The sequence below is a fragment of the Channa argus genome, chromosome 10, assembly GCF_033026475.1.
Source record: "Channa argus isolate prfri chromosome 10, Channa argus male v1.0, whole genome shotgun sequence".
Classification (NCBI taxonomy): domain Eukaryota; kingdom Metazoa; phylum Chordata; class Actinopteri; order Anabantiformes; family Channidae; genus Channa; species Channa argus.
Genome location: NC_090206.1, coordinates 2132879 through 2152194, shown reverse-complemented (window position 1 = coordinate 2152194; position 19316 = coordinate 2132879). Strand labels below are relative to the sequence as shown.

General features: G+C 38.3%; 2 protein-coding genes across 4 annotated transcripts; both read right to left on the bottom strand.

The window, feature by feature from the left end:
- Positions 1-980: 980 nt before the first annotated feature.
- LOC137134560 (chondroitin proteoglycan 2-like) lies at positions 981-9349 on the bottom strand. Of its 3 annotated transcripts, none has more exons than XM_067519482.1 (5): positions 9297-9349; positions 9175-9192; positions 3137-3168; positions 2709-2735; positions 981-2567 (listed from the first exon to the last, which is right to left on the bottom strand). In XM_067519482.1, the coding sequence occupies exons 3-5, from the start codon at positions 3159-3161 to the stop codon at positions 1717-1719; spliced, it is 903 nt and encodes a 300-aa protein (XP_067375583.1). In that variant the 5' UTR covers positions 3162-3168; positions 9175-9192; positions 9297-9349; the 3' UTR covers positions 981-1716. The 3 variants fall into 3 exon arrangements, with proteins under 3 accessions (XP_067375583.1, XP_067375582.1, XP_067375584.1); XM_067519481.1 differs by lacking the exons at positions 9175-9192; positions 9297-9349 and adding exons at positions 3410-3427; positions 3532-3613; XM_067519483.1 differs by lacking the exons at positions 981-2567; positions 2709-2735; positions 3137-3168 and adding exons at positions 6700-8236; positions 8380-8406; positions 8904-8935 and having other exon boundaries at positions 9297-9341.
- A 5748-nt stretch (positions 9350-15097) lies between these two features.
- LOC137134635 (chondroitin proteoglycan 2-like) lies at positions 15098-17739 on the bottom strand. The gene is made up of 5 exons (XM_067519588.1): positions 17695-17739; positions 17573-17590; positions 17302-17333; positions 16778-16804; positions 15098-16634 (listed from the first exon to the last, which is right to left on the bottom strand). Exons 3-5 carry the CDS (start codon positions 17324-17326, stop codon positions 16051-16053), a joined length of 636 nt encoding a protein of 211 aa, XP_067375689.1. The 5' UTR covers positions 17327-17333; positions 17573-17590; positions 17695-17739; the 3' UTR covers positions 15098-16050.
- Between the last annotated feature and the right edge of the window lie 1577 nt (positions 17740-19316).

Genomic DNA, 19316 nt, shown 5'->3' with positions numbered 1-19316 from the left:
CTGATTAGGAAAGAAAACATCTTTTACAAGCAGCCCGGTGACTGATAGGAGCAGGGTTCAGGCCAACAAATTTAAGGTTTATTTCGACATATTCAGTGCGAGCGCCAGTCCGACTCCCTGATAGCTTTATTACAAAATCCCTAATCATTACACGGCCCAGTCCTCACTTCAGACTCCTGCTGAGATTGACGATGCCAGCCATGGCCTGATCTTGGTGTCCCTGATAAAGTCGTGATAACATTTTCACTGGATCCTCTGCATTTTGCCTACTAGCCTAAAATTGGTTGCATGATGCTATTATTCATCTGCTCCATCTAGACAAGGTGGAGGAGACAAACCTGAACCTGGATTCATGTAACAATGTTCACAATGCTGATCACTGACAGAAAAACAAGCTATAGCACACTGCTCCATTACTGCTCCATCTTGCAGATCAACACAGCATTTTAACAGGCTTCTCAAAAGGTTGTTTATGGTCTCATAAATGAGGTGGGTCAGATTTCAGTGCGACATAGGGGGGAGTTGACATTCAGTTGAGACTCTGCATAGAATCCATCCCCCATCTGCACAGAGTCATGTTATTCTGTTATCTTATTTATGTTATCTTGTAGTATTTTTCATTGTGAATATTTTTATGAAACTGGGTAAAAATCAGCACCACCAGAAAAAAGAAATACAACTCCTACTACTCACGTAAGTACAGTACATAGTCAGAACTGGACAGTTGCAAGAAATAGCTTAGAAGAAAGCCTTGGTTAGTGTTATGGATGAAACCAAGTTAAGAGGTGCTTGTGCTTCCACTCTTGTTTAGAGCATCTTCTCTGCTAAACTAGTAACTGCTGTTCACTTTGTTACATTCACAAAGAAAATTGTAAACTCAGGCCTGGATTTACATTATGTTGCGCCTTTTGATGTCAGTTTGGCAGCTTGGTTCCTGATGAAAATAGCAAACACTGAACAAAAATGGACATAACAGAAAATTTGTGATATAATATTTTATTATTGTTTCATCATTTGCCATTTTACTTTTGTTTTTATGTTTCAAATACAAAGGCTGCATCATCATGTAAGAGAAATCCAGTGATTGGAGAACACCAATGCACTAAGTCTACCCCCAATGATTGCAATATTTGTGCAAAAAAAGAAGTAATGAAGTAAATTGTGCTAAAGTAAATAATGACTGAAAACACACAAGCCCAAATGATTCAGATACAGCTACAATTACCAAAGTCCAAAAAGACATCAATTGTGTAAACACAGTATAACTTACTGGTGTTGTGTATTGATACAGTAGTAAAGGAGAGCTTATGGAAATCCATCTGAATATGTTAGTTCTGATGTGTAAAAGGAGTTTACAAAACTATGTGTAAAATAGCAAACTAAAAGGACTTGCTTTGCCTATTAAGATAAGGTCGTTTTTGGATGTAGGTTATCTCAATGAAATGAGATTAAAAATGATTTTTGAGGATTGTTGTAAACTCCATTGCTCTTTACGCAACATAGAATTCCAGATATTTTGGTTGTTGAAGTTAGTAATTTGGTGGTGATGGGAGGCATGTTTGTGGTAGTAAGAATATTTTTTTGGTTGTTGAAGTGGACATTATGGAGTTGTCTTAATGGTAGTGGTCATCGTGGTAGTATGGATCATACTATGTGTCATAGTGGAAGTAAGATTCCTTACAGGGACCCTCACCAGGTCAGCTATATTTAGTTGTGCTAGTGGGCCCTCTTTCCCCCATCACTCGTTCCCTTAGCTCTTGTGGGCCATTCACAGCGGTCGAGGCTTTGATTGAAGATCAAACCTGCTGGGCAGTCTCTGAGGTAGGTCAGCCCATTGGAACAGGTGTAAAAAGTATAGGGGTTCTTTGGGTTGGTGTAGTCCCCATCTCTCTTTTCTTTACAGAACTCATCAATGGGTCCAGGATTTTTGGCTTTGGTAGTTGTTTTAAGTGTGGAAGTGAAACATGTGCTTGTTGGCCAGTCACAGCGGTCGAGGCATTCTCTGAAGATCAAACCTGCTGGGCAGTCTCTGAGGTAGGTCAGCCCATTGGAACAGGTGTAAAAAGTATGGGGGTTCTTTGGGTTGGTGTAGTCCCCATCTCTCTTTTCTTTACAGAACTCATCAATGGGTCCAGGAGTTTTGGCTTTGGTAGTTGTTTTAAGTGTGGAAGTGAAACATGGGGTTGTGGGCCCGTCACAGCGGTCGAGGCATTCTCTGAAGATCAAACCTGCTGGGCAGTCTCTGAGGTAGGTCAGTCCATTGGAACAGGTGTAAAAAGTATAGGGGTTCTTTGGGTTGGTGTAGTCCCCATCTCTCTTTCCTTTACAGAACTCATCAATGGGTCCAGGAGTTTTGGCTTTGGTAGTTGTTTTAAGTGTGGAATTGAAACATGGGGTTGTGGGCCCGTCACAGCGGTCGAGGCATTGTCTGAAGATCAAACCTGCTGGGCAGTCTCTGAGGTAGGTCAGCCCATTGGAACAGGTGTAAAAAGTATAGGGGTTCTTTGGGTTGGTGTAGTCCCCATCTCTCTTTCCTTTACAGAACTCATCAATGGGCACAGCCGAAGCTAAAAGATAAAAAAAGTTTACAGTCACTGTAATTTGCTTTTGAATTTACTCAGATTCTCTATTCCAATCATTGCTGACTGTAAGACATTATTCATAGTTCAATGTTAATTATGATTATGACATGTGTGTTAGAAACTTACCCAAGACAGCGATGATCAAACAGAGACCTTCAAAGTCAGACAGACTTGGTCAGTATTACATTGAAAACAAACTACAACAGTAGTTAAATGTAAGCAATTTTGGAGTTAAACATAATTAACATCAGATAAATTCAGACACAGTAATGAGTCTGTGCAGAAACAATGTCTAATTTGCACTGTTAGACTGGAATTTGTTCCTCTGTTTAACAGGTTTATTGTCCAAAAACTCCTCGTTCAGCTTATCCAGGTTAATACAGAATAAAAATCTATTTATCTTTACTGTGTTAGGATGGGGACAGGAATCTCAGATATGAAAGACTAATTATGTACAACTGAGACCACTAGAGATACCTGTGATGAGAACAGTTTTGTGGGTTTACATGAACCAAACACTTTTAGAAAACATGTACTCGAGCAGTGTGTCTTACCTGCAGTCAGAATTAGCCTGCACATGTTTTTACTATGTGGGGAAAATGGAAAGAAAAACATATGAACAATCAAAAGGGAAATTGATGTTTATCAATTCATTGATGGTGCCAAGCAACAAATCTGCTTTAAGTCTGAAAAAGTTCACAACATGGTTCTATAACATATTACACCACATTAAACATCACACTAATCATTCTCATTAAATCAGATATGACACAATAAATAAATAACTAAAAGGCTAATTGAAATAAAGACAAAAACCTGTACAGTACCTGTTGGTTCAACCAGACCTAAAAGATGTTAAAAAGGGTTTGACAGTTAGAGTTAGTACAGCTAAACACAGCAAAACAAAAATAATGTATGTGAAGATGAGATGAAGAAATCAGATACTTACACAGACAAAGGTGAAAAAAGCGGATACTGTCTTTACTACGACTGATGGATGAATGAAAGAATGTCAGGTGTTTATATTGGTGCAGCTGAAAGGGTTTAGCAGTGGGTGGGTTATTCTGGAATGTCCAAAAAAAATACACGTGGATGGAAACAGTGAAGTATTTTCATGCCAAGTGTTATTGACCTCACTCTTGTTAATAAATAATTTTTTACTTGTTAACCTCTCTTTCATCTATGTTATCTTTAATTATGCAATTTTGTAGTAAGTTCCTTCTCTGCAATGTTTTATTGCACTGACTGGAAACAAAGCACCACCAGAAAAAAAATCAAATTTATACTTCTCACATACCTACACATTTACAACTGGACAGTTGAATGAAAAGGCTTAGAAGAAAGCTTTGGTTAGTGTTATGGATGAAACCAAGTTAAGAGGTGATTGTGCTTCCACACTTATTTGGAGCATCTTCTCTGCTAAACTACTAACTGCTGTTTCACTTTGTTACATTCACAAAGAAAACTATAAACTCAGGCCTGGATTTACTTTATGTTGTTCTGCAGAACAAATCTCTAAAGTTTCAATAAAAATTGGTTTACTGGTCTATTCTAGTGCATGAATGCTTTGTAAGAACACTATTGTAGATTGGAGAAAATAAAATAGTCCTTGACAATTCTGCCCACAAGACCAGCTGACGTGAGGTTTCTACTGACAGTGTCTGTGCACACAGGTTACTCTGCTGTTTAACAATGCAGCCAGTTTAGGAGCAGTGAGGTTCGTGTTCTTGTGCCGTCCACTGCATCTTTTGTCCTGATTGGATCCATTTGCAGCATGTCTCTGGAGACTATAGCTTCCACCTTCCACTTTTTTTCCAATTGTCTTTCATACACAAACGGGCATTAATAATAAGTTTAAGAGCATCTGCACTTTAATATCTGGAAATAATGATATTTCTGGAATCTTTAAGTTTACCACAGATTTTTTTGTAAAAAGTACTATGAAGTTTTTGATGGGTTATCAGTCATTTATATTGTTGCAGATAAATAATAAATATGCATACTGTGCTTTGGATCATATTATTTTTACATTTAAATGGAAACATACAATAATGTCTTGGTTTTGGTAAAGTTTCTTAAGGTTAGCAAAGTGGTGGAATTGTTAGCTCTTCCGTCTCACAGCTAAAAGATTTACCCCCCATTGACCCTGAACATTTTTGGTGGTTAAAGTTGTTGGATGAGTAAATAGTTTCTTTGCCTCTTACATATGCACTTCTATTTGTTTGCTCACTCACAGGTACATTCCTGTAACACTTTCTTAATATCTGACTGTTTGTGTGCATACTTACTACTCTTTTTTTATCTGGCCCACTAATTAATAGTTTAAAAAATGGTCAGTTTTTATTTGTGATGCCAAAGTTTCATGTCTCTTGCCAAAAACAGTTAGCTAGAATCCCAACCCAGTTAATTTTGTTCAATATTTCAATGCCATCTTAATGTATATTTCTCCCAGTTTAATGAGCAATGCAGAGATTGGAGAAGTTCTAAAGACTTTTTACTACATTTAGTACCATGTCCAAATCTGTTATTTTGTAAATCTGTCATTTGTTTCTCACTCATTGTCCTCGACCTGAAAGTGTGTTGTAATATTCAGCATACGTGTACTGAAACAGATCAAAGGTGCAGCAAATTACATTATGATCCAAAAATCTACTGAGGTGTAATTAAGCTCATTGTTGTCACTGGGTGTGATTTAGGGTTGACCTTTGTTGATGGAGGCAATTATCTTTTAATTTAGATGCTATTCACATAAATTCCCCACCTTGTCATTATACTGTCATTTACACTCCTTATGGAAAATGCAAATCTCAAAAGAGGGTACAAATTACAGTTTTAAACAAACATATCAATGACTTTAAATGTTTACCAGAAGGAGTTATTATGTTACCTTGGACACAAACCAAGCAGCAATTTGTTATATTCGCCGTGTGTCTTCTTGTGTCTTTTTCTTGATTGTTATTCCTTCTTTTTAGTTAAGTTAATTGACATTGACATTCAGCAAAGAATGTGCACGGGATACACCCCTCATCTGCAGAGAATCAGGTGTGAATCACGTAGCAGTTTTAGGCTGATACATTTGTGGCCAATGGCACAGGCAGCAGTTTTGTGTTGAAGCCTGTTTTTCCAACAACGTGCAGAGAGAAAACACACCAACATCACATTTCAGTTATCCTGTCATCTATTTAAGTCATAGAAATATATTTGCCAACAGGTGATCTGAGCTGCTAAGCTGCAAAGAACTAGTGTACAGTTGTGGTAATGTGAGGGGAACTAGTCTTCTAGTTAATTGTTTTGGATATTGTGAATACTAAGTATACTTGTATCCAGCTATATTGTAGGGGAAACAATGAGGTTGTTTCTCATCTCTTGCCCTATGTCAGCAGGGACCAGCTCCAGGAGCTCCTCAACCCTTTAACAGGCAAAATGCTGTTTATACTGGATAGATTATTTAGTCTTGTTAGTACTCACAAGCCTGTTAACTAATACCTAATGTACCTTGCACAGCCATTTATTATCTGTAACCAATTATCTTGTTTTAGGGTCTTTAGTGGGGTCCACCTAGAACAGGTCTCCAGTCTATCTCAGTGCCAACACAGAGAGACACACAGACAGACAACCATTCACACACATTCACACCTACAGGCATTTTAGAGTCAGCTATGAACCTAACATGTCTTTGGACTGTGGGAGGAAACCGGAGTACCTGGAGTAAACCCACGAAAGCAGAGAGTAAACACGCAAACGCCACACAAAAGGCTGCAGTCGGCTGATTAAACGCGATCCCAAGACCGTTTTACTTACTGAGTTGGAAACGCTACCACTCCACCATCATGCACGTAAATAGAAGCAACTAAGGACATAAGCTCTGGCCCCAGCACAATGGTAGTTTTATTCACTTTTACATGTAAAAAGATGTGTGACTTTGACCCTGGTGTTTATTTCTATTACAAAATGGGTCATCATTTATATAGTAGGCACATCTTTGTCAAAAATTGTTTAGTGTCCTGAATTTGAATGTGTTAATTCACCTCTGTCTGGCTTTTCTTTTGATGTCAGTTTGGCAGCTTGGTTCCTGATGAAAATAGCAAACACTGAACAAAAATGAAAATAAACAGGGAATTTTTTATATATTATTTTATTATTGCTTCATCATTTGTCATTTTATTTATTTTTGTTTTTATGTTTTAAATTGTATCAGTGTTGATTAAAGTAAACCATGGAAATACAAAGGCTGCATCATCATGAAAGAGATATCCAGTGATTAGAGAACATCAATGCAGTAGGTCTACAGTCAAGGACAAAAAAACAAAAAAAGAAAAGTAATTAAGTAAAGTATTCCAAAGTAAATAATGTCTGAAAACACATAAGCCCAAGTGATTCAGATACAGCTACAATTACCAGATTCCAAAAAGACATCAATTGTGTAAACACAGTACAACTTACTGGTGTATATTGATACAGTGGTAAAGGAGAGCTTATGGAAATCCACCTGAATTTGTACGTTTTGATGTGTAAATGGAGTTTTCAAATGTATGTGTGAAATAGCAAAGTAAAAGGATTTACTTTCTCCTTTTAATGTATTTATGCTTTCTGGTATTTGCATTCAGTTGGATTACTAAGCAATTTTTAAACATAAGATTAAAACATGCCCATTAAGATCAAATAAATTGTTATTGGATGTAGGTTGTCTCAATGTAGTGAGATTAAAAAGGATTTTTGAAGATTGTTGTAAACTCTATTGCTCTTCAAACAACGTAGAATTCCAGATTTTTGACAGTTGCTTTGCTTTTGTTAACATGAAATATGATTTTGGTTGTTTAAGTTAGTATTTTGGTGGTGATGGGAGGCATGGTTGTGGTAGTAAGAATACTTTTTTGGTTGTTGAAGTGGACATTATGGAGTTGTCTTTATGGTAGTGGTCATCATGGTAGTATGGATCAGAGTTCTACTATATTTCATAGTGGAAGTAAGGTTCCTTTACAGGGACCCTCACCAGGTCAGCTATATCTAGTTGTGCTAGTGGGCCCTCTTTCCCCCATCACTCGTTCCCTTAGCTGTTGTAGTTGTGGGCTATTCACAGCGGTCGAGGACTTGATTGAAGATCAAACCTGCTGGGCAGTTTTTGAGGTAGGTCAGCCCATTGGAACAGGTGTAAAACGTATACTGGTTCTTTGGGTTGGTGTAGTCCCCATCACTCTTTCCTTTGCAGAACTGGTCAACAGCACCAGGAGTTGTGGGTTTGGTAGTTGTTGTGTTTGTTGTGAAACATGGGGTTGTGGGCCAGTCACAGCGGTCGAGGCATTGTCTGAAGATCAAACCTGCTGGGCAGTTTCTGACGTAGGTCAGCCCATTGGAGCAGGTGATATAAGAATTGGGGTTCTTTGGGTTGGTGTAGTCCCCATCACTCTTTCCTTTGCAGAACTTGTTAACGGGACCAGGAGTTGGGGGTTTGGTAGTTGTTGTGGTTGTTGTGAAACATGGGGTTGTGGGCCAGTCACAGCGGTCGAGGCATTCTCTGAAGATCAAACCTGCCTGGCAGTATCTGACGTAGGTCAGCCCATTGGAGCAGGTGATATAAGAATTGGGGTTGTTTGGGTTGGCGTAGTCCCCATTTTTCTTTCCATTACAGAACTGATCAATGGGCACAGCCGAAGCTGAAAGATAAAAAATGAGCTTTCAGTCACTGTAATTTGCTTTTGAATTTACTCAGATTCTCTATTCCAATCATTGCTGACTGTAAGACATTATTCATAGTTCAATGTTAATTATGATTATGACATGTGTGTTAGAAACTTACCCAAGACAGCGATGATCAAACAGAGACCTTCAAAGTCAGACAGACTTGGTCAGTATTACATTGAAAACAAACTACAACAATAGATAAATGTAAGCAATTTTGGAGTTAAACACAATTAACATCAGATAAATTCAGACACAGTAATGAGTCTGTGCAGAAACAATGTCTAATTTGCACTGTTAGACTGGAAATGGTTCCTCAGTTTAACAGGTTTATTGTCCAAAAACCCCCTTAAAAAATCAAGTCAGTTCCACTCAAACATCTTAGTTTCTCCATTATCCTTCACTTTAAATTTTTAGGGCAATCAGTTGCTTCCTTTTTTAAATCAAGTCAGCTTGTCCAGGTTAATAGAAAACAAAGATCTATTTATCTTTACTGTGTTAGGATGGGGACAGGAATCTCAGATATGAAAGACTAATTATGTACAACTGAGACCACTAGAGATACCTGTGATAAGATCACTTTTGTTGGTTTACATGAAAAAACCCCTTTTAGAAAACATGTACTCGATCAGTGTGTCTTACCTGCAGTCAAAATTAGCCGGCACATGTTTTTACTATGTGGGGAAAATGGAAAGAAAACATATGATCAATCAAAAGAAGATTGATGTTTATCAATTCATTGATGGTGCCAAGCAACAAATCTGCTTTAAGTCTGACAAAGTTCACAACATGGTTCTATATCATATTACACCACATTAAACATCGCACTAATCATTCTCATTAAATCAGATATGACACAATAAATAAATAACTAAAAGGCTAATTGAAATAAAGACAAAAACCTGTACAGTACCTGTTGGTTCAACCAGACCTAAAAGATGGTAAAAAGGGTTTGACAGTTAGAGTAGGTACAGCAGTGTACAGCAAAACAAGTATAATGTCTGTGAGGATGAGATGAAAAAATCAGATACTTACACAGACAAAGGTGAAAGAAGCAAATATTGTCTCTCAGCTGCAACTGATGGATGACTGACAGAATGTCTGGTGTTTATATTGGTGCAGCTGAAAGGGTGCAGTTCTGGGTGGGGACAATATGACAATTTTGGAATGTCCGAAGAAAATAGAGGTGGAAAGAAACAGGGAAGTAATTTCACGCCAACAAGTTTTGTTGGCCTTAAAATGAAATTGCTGAAATATTTGTGGCTTTTTCATTCTTGTTAATAAATAATTTGCCCTTCACTAGTTAACCACTGTTTTATTTATGTTATCTTTAAATATAATTCAATTCAACTTTATTTATATAGCGCCAATTCACAACAAAGTCATCTCAGGGCACTTTACAGAATAAAGTCAAGATTATAAAGATATATAAAGAGAACCCAACAATTCCCCCTGGAGCAAGCCATAGGCAGCAGTGGAGAGGAAAAACTCCCTTTAACGGAAGAAACCTCCAGCAGAACCAGGCTCAGGGTGGACGGCCATCTGCCTCGACCGGTTGGGGTGAGTGGAAAGGGGAGAGAGAAAAGAACAGAGCAACAAAAGCAACAACAAAACATCGGGCAGATTGGTAGGATCAGTAGCTTCACGCTGGAAGACACACAGCTTCAAAGCCGGGGGACACCTGCAGAAAGGGACAGAGAGAAGGGGACAGAGGAGGACAAAGACAACTACGGGAGAGAACACACAGAGTTAATGACATACAGTGGTGACAATTGCTGGATGAGAGGAGAGGAGAGATGGTCAAGAGGAGGAAAGGAGCTCAGTGCATTGGGGGGTGGGTCCCCCAGCAGTCTAAGCCTATGGCAGCATAACTATAACTAACTATATGCTTTATTAAAAAGGAAGGTTTTAAGCCTAGACTTAAAAGTAGAGGGGGTGTCTGCTTCCCGAATCTGAACTGGGAGCTGGTTCCACAGGAGAGGAGCTTGATAGCTAAAGGCTCTACCTCCCATTCTACTTTTGGAAATTCTGGGAACCACAAGTAGGCCTGCATTCTGAGAGCGAAGTGGTCTACTGGGATGATATGGTGCTATGAGGTCTTGTAAATATGATGGAGCCTGACCATTCAGAGCTTTATAGGTAAGAAGCAGGGTTTTAAATTCTATTCTACATTTAATGGGAAGCCAATGGAGAGAAGCTAGTGAAGGTGAAATATGATCTCTCTTGCTAGTTCCAGTCAGCACTCTTGCTGCAGCATTTTGGATTAATTGCAGGCTCTTTAGGGAGTTACTGGGGCATCCTGAAAGTAGGGAAATACAGTAGTCCAACCTAGAGGTAACAAATGCATGGACCAGTTTTTCGGCATCACTTTGAGACAGGATGCTCCTAATTTTGGCAATGTTCCGTAGGTGGAAGAAGGCTGTTCTAGAGATTTGTTTTATATGTGAGTTAAAGGATAGATCCTGATCAAAAATAACTCCAAGGTTCCTTGCAGTAGTACTGGAGGCCAGACTTATGCCATCTAGTGTGACAATATGGTTGGACATCATATCTCTGAGATTTTTGAGCCCAAATACTATGACTTCAGTTTTATCTGAGTTTAAAAGTAAAACATTGTGGGACATCCAGGCCTTGATGTCTTGTAGTCCTGCTTGAAGCTTTATTAACTGATTATTTTCATCTGGTTCCATAGATAAATATAGCTGGGTATCATCAGCATAACATTGGAAATGTATGGAGTGTTTTCTAATAATGTTGCCTAAAGGAGACATATATAAAGTAAAAAGTATTGGTCCTAACACAGAGCCTTGTGGAACTCCATAGCTAACCTTTGTGTGCATGGAGGATTCATCATTAACATGAACAAATTGAAATCTATCAGATAGATAAGATTTAAACCAACCTAGTGCAGTTCCTGTAATTCCATTTTCATGTTCCAGTCTCTGTAATAAAATGTTATGATCAATGGTATCAAATGCAGCACTAAGATCTAACAGAACAAGTATAGAGATGAGTCCAGTATCTGAGGCCATGAGAAGATCGTTGGTGACTTTTACCAGTGCTGTTTCTGTACTATGATGAACTCTAAATCCTGACTGAAAGTCTTCATACAAATTATTCCTATGAAGGTGATCACATAATTGTTTTGCGACAACTTTTTCAATTATTTTAGAAATAAAGGGGAGATTAGATATTGGTCTGTAATTGGCTAAAACACCTGGGTCAAGACAGGGTTTTTTAAGTAATGGTTTAATTACAGCTACCTTATAGGCCTGTGGTACATAGCCTGTTTCTAAAGATAGATTGATGATATCTAATATGAATGTATCTATTAAGGGTAAAGCTTCCTTGAGCAGCTTAGTTGGAATAGGGTCTAGCAGACAGGTTGTTGGTTTAGATGAGGTAATAATTGAAGTTAGCTCAGAGAGATCTATGGGTAAAAAGCAGTCTAACAGGGATTGGGGCCTTATCGATGACTCTAGCACTGCTGTACATGAAGATCTATCTGTAATATTTGGGGGGAGGATCTGGTGAATTCGTTCTCTAATAGCTACAATTTTATTCATAAAGAAGCTCATGAAGTCATTGCTGCTCAAAGTTAAGGGAATAGTAGGCTCAACAGAACTATGGCTCTTAGTCAGCCTGGCTACAGTGCTGAACAGAAACCGGGGGTTGTTCTTGTTTTCTTCTATTAATGATGAATAATATGCTGTTCTGGCATCACTGAGAGCTTTTTTGTACATTTTTAAACTATTTTTCCAGGCTAAATGAGATTCTTCTAACTTTCTGGAACGCCACTTCCTTTCCAACTTTCGTGTTTCCTGTTTTAAGTTGCGTGTTTGTGAACTATACCATGGAGATCAACTCTTCTGGTTTACTGCCTTCTTTTTCAGAGGGGCAACACTATCGAGTATTGTACGTAGTGAGGCGGCTATATACTATCTTATAGCATGTTCTTCCTCTGCAATGTTTTATTGCACTGACTGGAAACAAAGCACCACCAGAAAAAAAATCTAACTTATACTACTCACATACCTACACATTTACAACTGGACAGTTGAAAGAAAAAGCTTAGAAGAAAGCTTTGGTTAGTGTTATGGATGAAACCAAGTTAAGAGGTGCTTGTGCTTCCACACTTATTTGGAGCATCTTCTCTGCTAAACTACTAACTGCTGTTTCACTTTGTTATATTCACAAAGAAAACTATAAACTCAGGCCTGGATTTACTTTATGTTGTTCTGCAGAACAAATCTCTAAAGTTTCAATAAAAAGTGGTCTATTCTAGTGCATGAATGCTTTGTAAGAACACTATTGTAGATTGGAGAAAATAAAATAGTTCTTGACAATTCTGCCCACAAGACCAGCTGACGTGAGCTTTCTACTCACAGTATCTGTGCACACTGGTTACTCTGCTGTTTAACAATGCAGCCAGTTTAGGAGCAGTGAGGTTCGTGTTCTTGTGCCGTCCACTGCATCTTTTGTCCTGATTGGATCCATTTGCAGCATGTCTCTGGAGACTATAGTGTCCACCTTTAAATTGTCTTTCATACACAAACGGGCATTAATGATAAGTTTAAGAGCATCCGCACTTTAATATCTGGAAATAATGATATTTCTGGAATCTTTAAGTTTACCACAGATTTTTTTGTAAAAGGTACTATGAAGTTTTTGATGGGTTATCAGTCATTTATATTGTTGCAGATAAATAATAAACATGCATTCTGGGCTTTGGAATATATTATTTTTACATTTCGATAGAAACATACAATAATGTCTTGGTTTTGGTAAAGTTTCTTAAGGTTAGCAAAGTGGTGGAATTGTTAGCTCTTCCGTCTCACAGCTAAAAGATTTACCCCCCATTGACCCTGAACATTTTCGGTGGTTAAAGTTGTTGGATGAGTAAATAGTTTCTTTGCCTCTTACATATGCACTTCTATTTGTTTGCTCACTCACAGGTACATTCCTGTAACACTTTCTTAATATCTGACTGTTTGTGTGCATACTTACTACTCTTTTTTTATCTGGCCCACTAATTAATAGTTTAAAAAATGGTCAGTTTTTATTTGTGATGCCAAAGTTTCATGTCTCTTGCCAAAAACAGTTAGCTAGAATCCCAACCCAGTTAATTTTGTTCAATATTTCAATGCCATCTTAATGTATATTTCTCCCAGTTTAATGAGCAATGCAGAGATTGGAGAAGTTCTAAAGACTTTTTACTACATTTAGTACCATGTCCAAATCTGTTATTTTGTAAATCTGTCATTTGTTTCTCACTCATTGTCCTCGACCTGAAAGTGTGTTGTAATATTCAGCATACGTGTACTGAAACAGATCAAAGGTGCAGCAAATTACATTATGATCCAAAAATCTACTGAGGTGTAATTAAGCTCATTGTTGTCACTGGGTGTGATTTAGGGTTGACCTTTGTTGATGGAGGCAATTATCTTTTAATTTAGATGCTATTCACATAAATTCCCCACCTTGTCATTATACTGTCATTTACACTCCTTATGGAAAATGCAAATCTCAAAAGAGGGTACAAATTACAGTTTTAAACAAACATATCAATGACTTTAAATGTTTACCAGAAGGAGTTATTATGTTACCTTGGACACAAACCAAGCAGCAATTTGTTATATTCGCCGTGTGTCTTCTTGTGTCTTTTTCTTGATTGTTATTCCTTCTTTTTAGTTAAGTTAATTGACATTGACATTCAGCAAAGAATGTGCACGGGATACACCCCTCATCTGCAGAGAATCAGGTGTGAATCACGTAGCAGTTTTAGGCTGATACATTTGTGGCCAATGGCACAGGCAGCAGTTTTGTGTTGAAGCCTGTTTTTCCAACAACGTGCAGAGAGAAAACACACCAACATCACATTTCAGTTATCCTGTCATCTATTTAAGTCATAGAAATATATTTGCCAACAGGTGATCTGAGCTGCTAAGCTGCAAAGAACTAGTGTACAGTTGTGGTAATGTGAGGGGAACTAGTCTTCTAGTTAATTGTTTTGGATATTGTGAATACTAAGTATACTTGTATCCAGCTATATTGTAGGGGAAACAATGAGGTTGTTTCTCATCTCTTGCCCTATGTCAGCAGGGACCAGCTCCAGGAGCTCCTCAACCCTTTAACAGGCAAAATGCTGTTTATACTGGATAGATTATTTAGTCTTGTTAGTACTCACAAGCCTGTTAACTAATACCTAATGTACCTTGCACAGCCATTTATTATCTGTAACCAATTATCTTGTTTTAGGGTCTTTAGTGGGGTCCACCTAGAACAGGTCTCCAGTCTATCTCAGTGCCAACACAGAGAGACACACAGACAGACAACCATTCACACACATTCACACCTACAGGCATTTTAGAGTCAGCTATGAACCTAACATGTCTTTGGACTGTGGGAGGAAACCGGAGTACCTGGAGTAAACCCACGAAAGCAGAGAGTAAACACGCAAACGCCACACAAAAGGCTGCAGTCGGCTGATTAAACGCGATCCCAAGACCGTTTTACTTACTGAGTTGGAAACGCTACCACTCCACCATCATGCACGTAAATAGAAGCAACTAAGGACATAAGCTCTGGCCCCAGCACAATGGTAGTTTTATTCACTTTTACATGTAAAAAGATGTGTGACTTTGACCCTGGTGTTTATTTCTATTACAAAATGGGTCATCATTTATATAGTAGGCACATCTTTGTCAAAAATTGTTTAGTGTCCTGAATTTGAATGTGTTAATTCACCTCTGTCTGGCTTTTCTTTTGATGTCAGTTTGGCAGCTTGGTTCCTGATGAAAATAGCAAACACTGAACAAAAATGAAAATAAACAGGGAATTTTTTATATATTATTTTATTATTGCTTCATCATTTGTCATTTTATTTATTTTTGTTTTTATGTTTTAAATTGTATCAGTGTTGATTAAAGTAAACCATGGAAATACAAAGGCTGCATCATCATGAAAGAGATATCCAGTGATTAGAGAACATCAATGCAGTAGGTCTACAGTCAAGGACAAAAAAACAAAAAAAGAAAAGTAATTAAGTAAAGTATTCCAAAGTAAATAATGTCTGAAAACACATAAGCCCAAGTGATTCAGATACAGCTACAATTACCAGATTCCAAAAAGACATCAATTGTGTAAACACAGTACAACTTACTGGTGTATATTGATACAGTGGTAAAGGAGAGCTTATGGAAATCCACCTGAATTTGTACGTTTTGATGTGTAAATGGAGTTTTCAAATGTATGTGTGAAATAGCAAAGTAAAAGGATTTACTTTCTCCTTTTAATGTATTTATGCTTTCTGGTATTTGCATTCAGTTGGATTACTAAGCAATTTTTAAACATAAGATTAAAACATGCCCATTAAGATCAAATAAATTGTTATTGGATGTAGGTTGTCTCAATGTAGTGAGATTAAAAAGGATTTTTGAAGATTGTTGTAAACTCTATTGCTCTTCAAACAACGTAGAATTCCAGATTTTTGACAGTTGCTTTGCTTTTGTTAACATGAAATATGATTTTGGTTGTTTAAGTTAGTATTTTGGTGGTGATGGGAGGCATGGTTGTGGTAGTAAGAATACTTTTTTGGTTGTTGAAGTGGACATTATGGAGTTGTCTTTATGGTAGTGGTCATCATGGTAGTATGGATCAGAGTTCTACTATATTTCATAGTGGAAGTAAGGTTCCTTTACAGGGACCCTCACCAGGTCAGCTATATCTAGTTGTGCTAGTGGGCCCTCTTTCCCCCATCACTCGTTCCCTTAGCTGTTGTAGTTGTGGGCTATTCACAGCGGTCGAGGACTTGATTGAAGATCAAACCTGCTGGGCAGTTTTTGAGGTAGGTCAGCCCATTGGAACAGGTGTAAAACGTATACTGGTTCTTTGGGTTGGTGTAGTCCCCATCACTCTTTCCTTTGCAGAACTGGTCAACAGCACCAGGAGTTGTGGGTTTGGTAGTTGTTGTGTTTGTTGTGAAACATGGGGTTGTGGGCCAGTCACAGCGGTCGAGGCATTGTCTGAAGATCAAACCTGCTGGGCAGTTTCTGACGTAGGTCAGCCCATTGGAGCAGGTGATATAAGAATTGGGGTTCTTTGGGTTGGTGTAGTCCCCATCACTCTTTCCTTTGCAGAACTTGTTAACGGGACCAGGAGTTGGGGGTTTGGTAGTTGTTGTGGTTGTTGTGAAACATGGGGTTGTGGGCCAGTCACAGCGGTCGAGGCATTCTCTGAAGATCAAACCTGCCTGGCAGTATCTGACGTAGGTCAGCCCATTGGAGCAGGTGATATAAGAATTGGGGTTGTTTGGGTTGGCGTAGTCCCCATTTTTCTTTCCATTACAGAACTGATCAATGGGCACAGCCGAAGCTGAAAGATAAAAAATGAGCTTTCAGTCACTGTAATTTGCTTTTGAATTTACTCAGATTCTCTATTCCAATCATTGCTGACTGTAAGACATTATTCATAGTTCAATGTTAATTATGATTATGACATGTGTGTTAGAAACTTACCCAAGACAGCGATGATCAAACAGAGACCTTCAAAGTCAGACAGACTTGGTCAGTATTACATTGAAAACAAACTACAACAATAGATAAATGTAAGCAATTTTGGAGTTAAACACAATTAACATCAGATAAATTCAGACACAGTAATGAGTCTGTGCAGAAACAATGTCTAATTTGCACTGTTAGACTGGAAATGGTTCCTCAGTTTAACAGGTTTATTGTCCAAAAACCCCCTTAAAAAATCAAGTCAGTTCCACTCAAACATCTTAGTTTCTCCATTATCCTTCACTTTAAATTTTTAGGGCAATCAGTTGCTTCCTTTTTTAAATCAAGTCAGCTTGTCCAGGTTAATAGAAAACAAAGATCTATTTATCTTTACTGTGTTAGGATGGGGACAGGAATCTCAGATATGAAAGACTAATTATGTACAACTGAGACCACTAGAGATACCTGTGATAAGATCACTTTTGTTGGTTTACATGAAAAAACCCCTTTTAGAAAACATGTACTCGATCAGTGTGTCTTACCTGCAGTCAAAATTAGCCGGCACATGTTTTTACTATGTGGGGAAAATGGAAAGAAAACATATGATCAATCAAAAGAAGATTGATGTTTATCAATTCATTGATGGTGCCAAGCAACAAATCTGCTTTAAGTCTGACAAAGTTCACAACATGGTTCTATATCATATTACACCACATTAAACATCGCACTAATCATTCTCATTAAATCAGATATGACACAATAAATAAATAACTAAAAGGCTAATTGAAATAAAGACAAAAACCTGTACAGTACCTGTTGGTTCAACCAGACCTAAAAGATGGTAAAAAGGGTTTGACAGTTAGAGTAGGTACAGCAGTGTACAGCAAAACAAGTATAATGTCTGTGAGGATGAGATGAAAAAATCAGATACTTACACAGACAAAGGTGAAAGAAGCAAATATTGTCTCTCAGCTGCAACTGATGGATGACTGACAGAATGTCTGGTGTTTATATTGGTGCAGCTGAAAGGGTGCAGTTCTGGGTGGGGACAATATGACAATTTTGGAATGTCCGAAGAAAATAGAGGTGGAAAGAAACAGGGAAGTAATTTCACGCCAACAAGTTTTGTTGGCCTTAAAATGAAATTGCTGAAATATTTGTGGCTTTTTCATTCTTGTTAATAAATAATTTGCCCTTCACTAGTTAACCACTGTTTTATTTATGTTATCTTTAAATATAATTCAATTCAACTTTATTTATATAGCGCCAATTCACAACAAAGTCATCTCAGGGCACTTTACAGAATAAAGTCAAGATTATAAAGATATATAAAGAGAACCCAACAATTCCCCCTGGAGCAAGCCATAGGCAGCAGTGGAGAGGAAAAACTCCCTTTAACGGAAGAAACCTCCAGCAGAACCAGGCTCAGGGTGGACGGCCATCTGCCTCGACCGGTTGGGGTGAGTGGAAAGGGGAGAGAGAAAAGAACAGAGCAACAAAAGCAACAACAAAACATCGGGCAGATTGGTAGGATCAGTAGCTTCACGCTGGAAGACACACAGCTTCAAAGCCGGGGGACACCTGCAGAAAGGGACAGAGAGAAGGGGACAGAGGAGGACAAAGACAACTACGGGAGAGAACACACAGAGTTAATGACATACAGTGGTGACAATTGCTGGATGAGAGGAGAGGAGAGATGGTCAAGAGGAGGAAAGGAGCTCAGTGCATTGGGGGGTGGGTCCCCCAGCAGTCTAAGCCTATGGCAGCATAACTATAACTAACTATATGCTTTATTAAAAAGGAAGGTTTTAAGCCTAGACTTAAAAGTAGAGGGGGTGTCTGCTTCCCGAATCTGAACTGGGAGCTGGTTCCACAGGAGAGGAGCTTGATAGCTAAAGGCTCTACCTCCCATTCTACTTTTGGAAATTCTGGGAACCACAAGTAGGCCTGCATTCTGAGAGCGAAGTGGTCTACTGGGATGATATGGTGCTATGAGGTCTTGTAAATATGATGGAGCCTGACCATTCAGAGCTTTATAGGTAAGAAGCAGGGTTTTAAATTCTATTCTACATTTAATGGGAAGCCAATGGAGAGAAGCTAGTGAAGGTGAAATATGATCTCTCTTGCTAGTTCCAGTCAGCACTCTTGCTGCAGCATTTTGGATTAATTGCAGGCTCTTTAAGGAGTTACTGGGGCATCCTGAAAGTAGGGAAATACAGTAGTCCAACCTAGAGGTAACAAATGCATGGACCAGTTTTTCGGCATCACTTTGAGACAGGATGCTCCTAATTTTGGCAATGTTCCGTAGGTGGAAGAAGGCTGTTCTAGAGATTTGTTTTATATGTGAGTTAAAGGATAGATCCTGATCAAAAATAACTCCAAGGTTCCTTGCAGTAGTACTGGAGGCCAGACTTATGCCATCTAGTGTGACAATATGGTTGGACATCATATCTCTGAGATTTTTGAGCCCAAATACTATGACTTCAGTTTTATCTGAGTTTAAAAGTAAAACATTGTGGGACATCCAGGCCTTGATGTCTTGTAGTCCTGCTTGAAG

Excerpts from the sequence above, each read along its gene's own strand:
- LOC137134560 (XM_067519482.1), bottom strand. The coding sequence starts at position 3,161 with ATGTGCAGGCTAATTCTGACTGCAG. Across the intron at positions 2,736-3,136 it reads CAGGCTAATTCTGACTGCAG|GTCTCTGTTTGATCATCGCT; the intron begins GTAAGACACACT and ends CTGACTTTGAAG. Across the intron at positions 2,568-2,708 it reads TTTGATCATCGCTGTCTTGG|CTTCGGCTGTGCCCATTGAT; the intron begins GTAAGTTTCTAA and ends TTTATCTTTTAG.
- LOC137134635 (XM_067519588.1), bottom strand. The coding sequence starts at position 17,326 with ATGTGCCGGCTAATTTTGACTGCAG. Across the intron at positions 16,805-17,301 it reads CCGGCTAATTTTGACTGCAG|GTCTCTGTTTGATCATCGCT; the intron begins GTAAGACACACT and ends CTGACTTTGAAG. Across the intron at positions 16,635-16,777 it reads TTTGATCATCGCTGTCTTGG|CTTCGGCTGTGCCCATTGAT; the intron begins GTAAGTTTCTAA and ends TTTATCTTTCAG.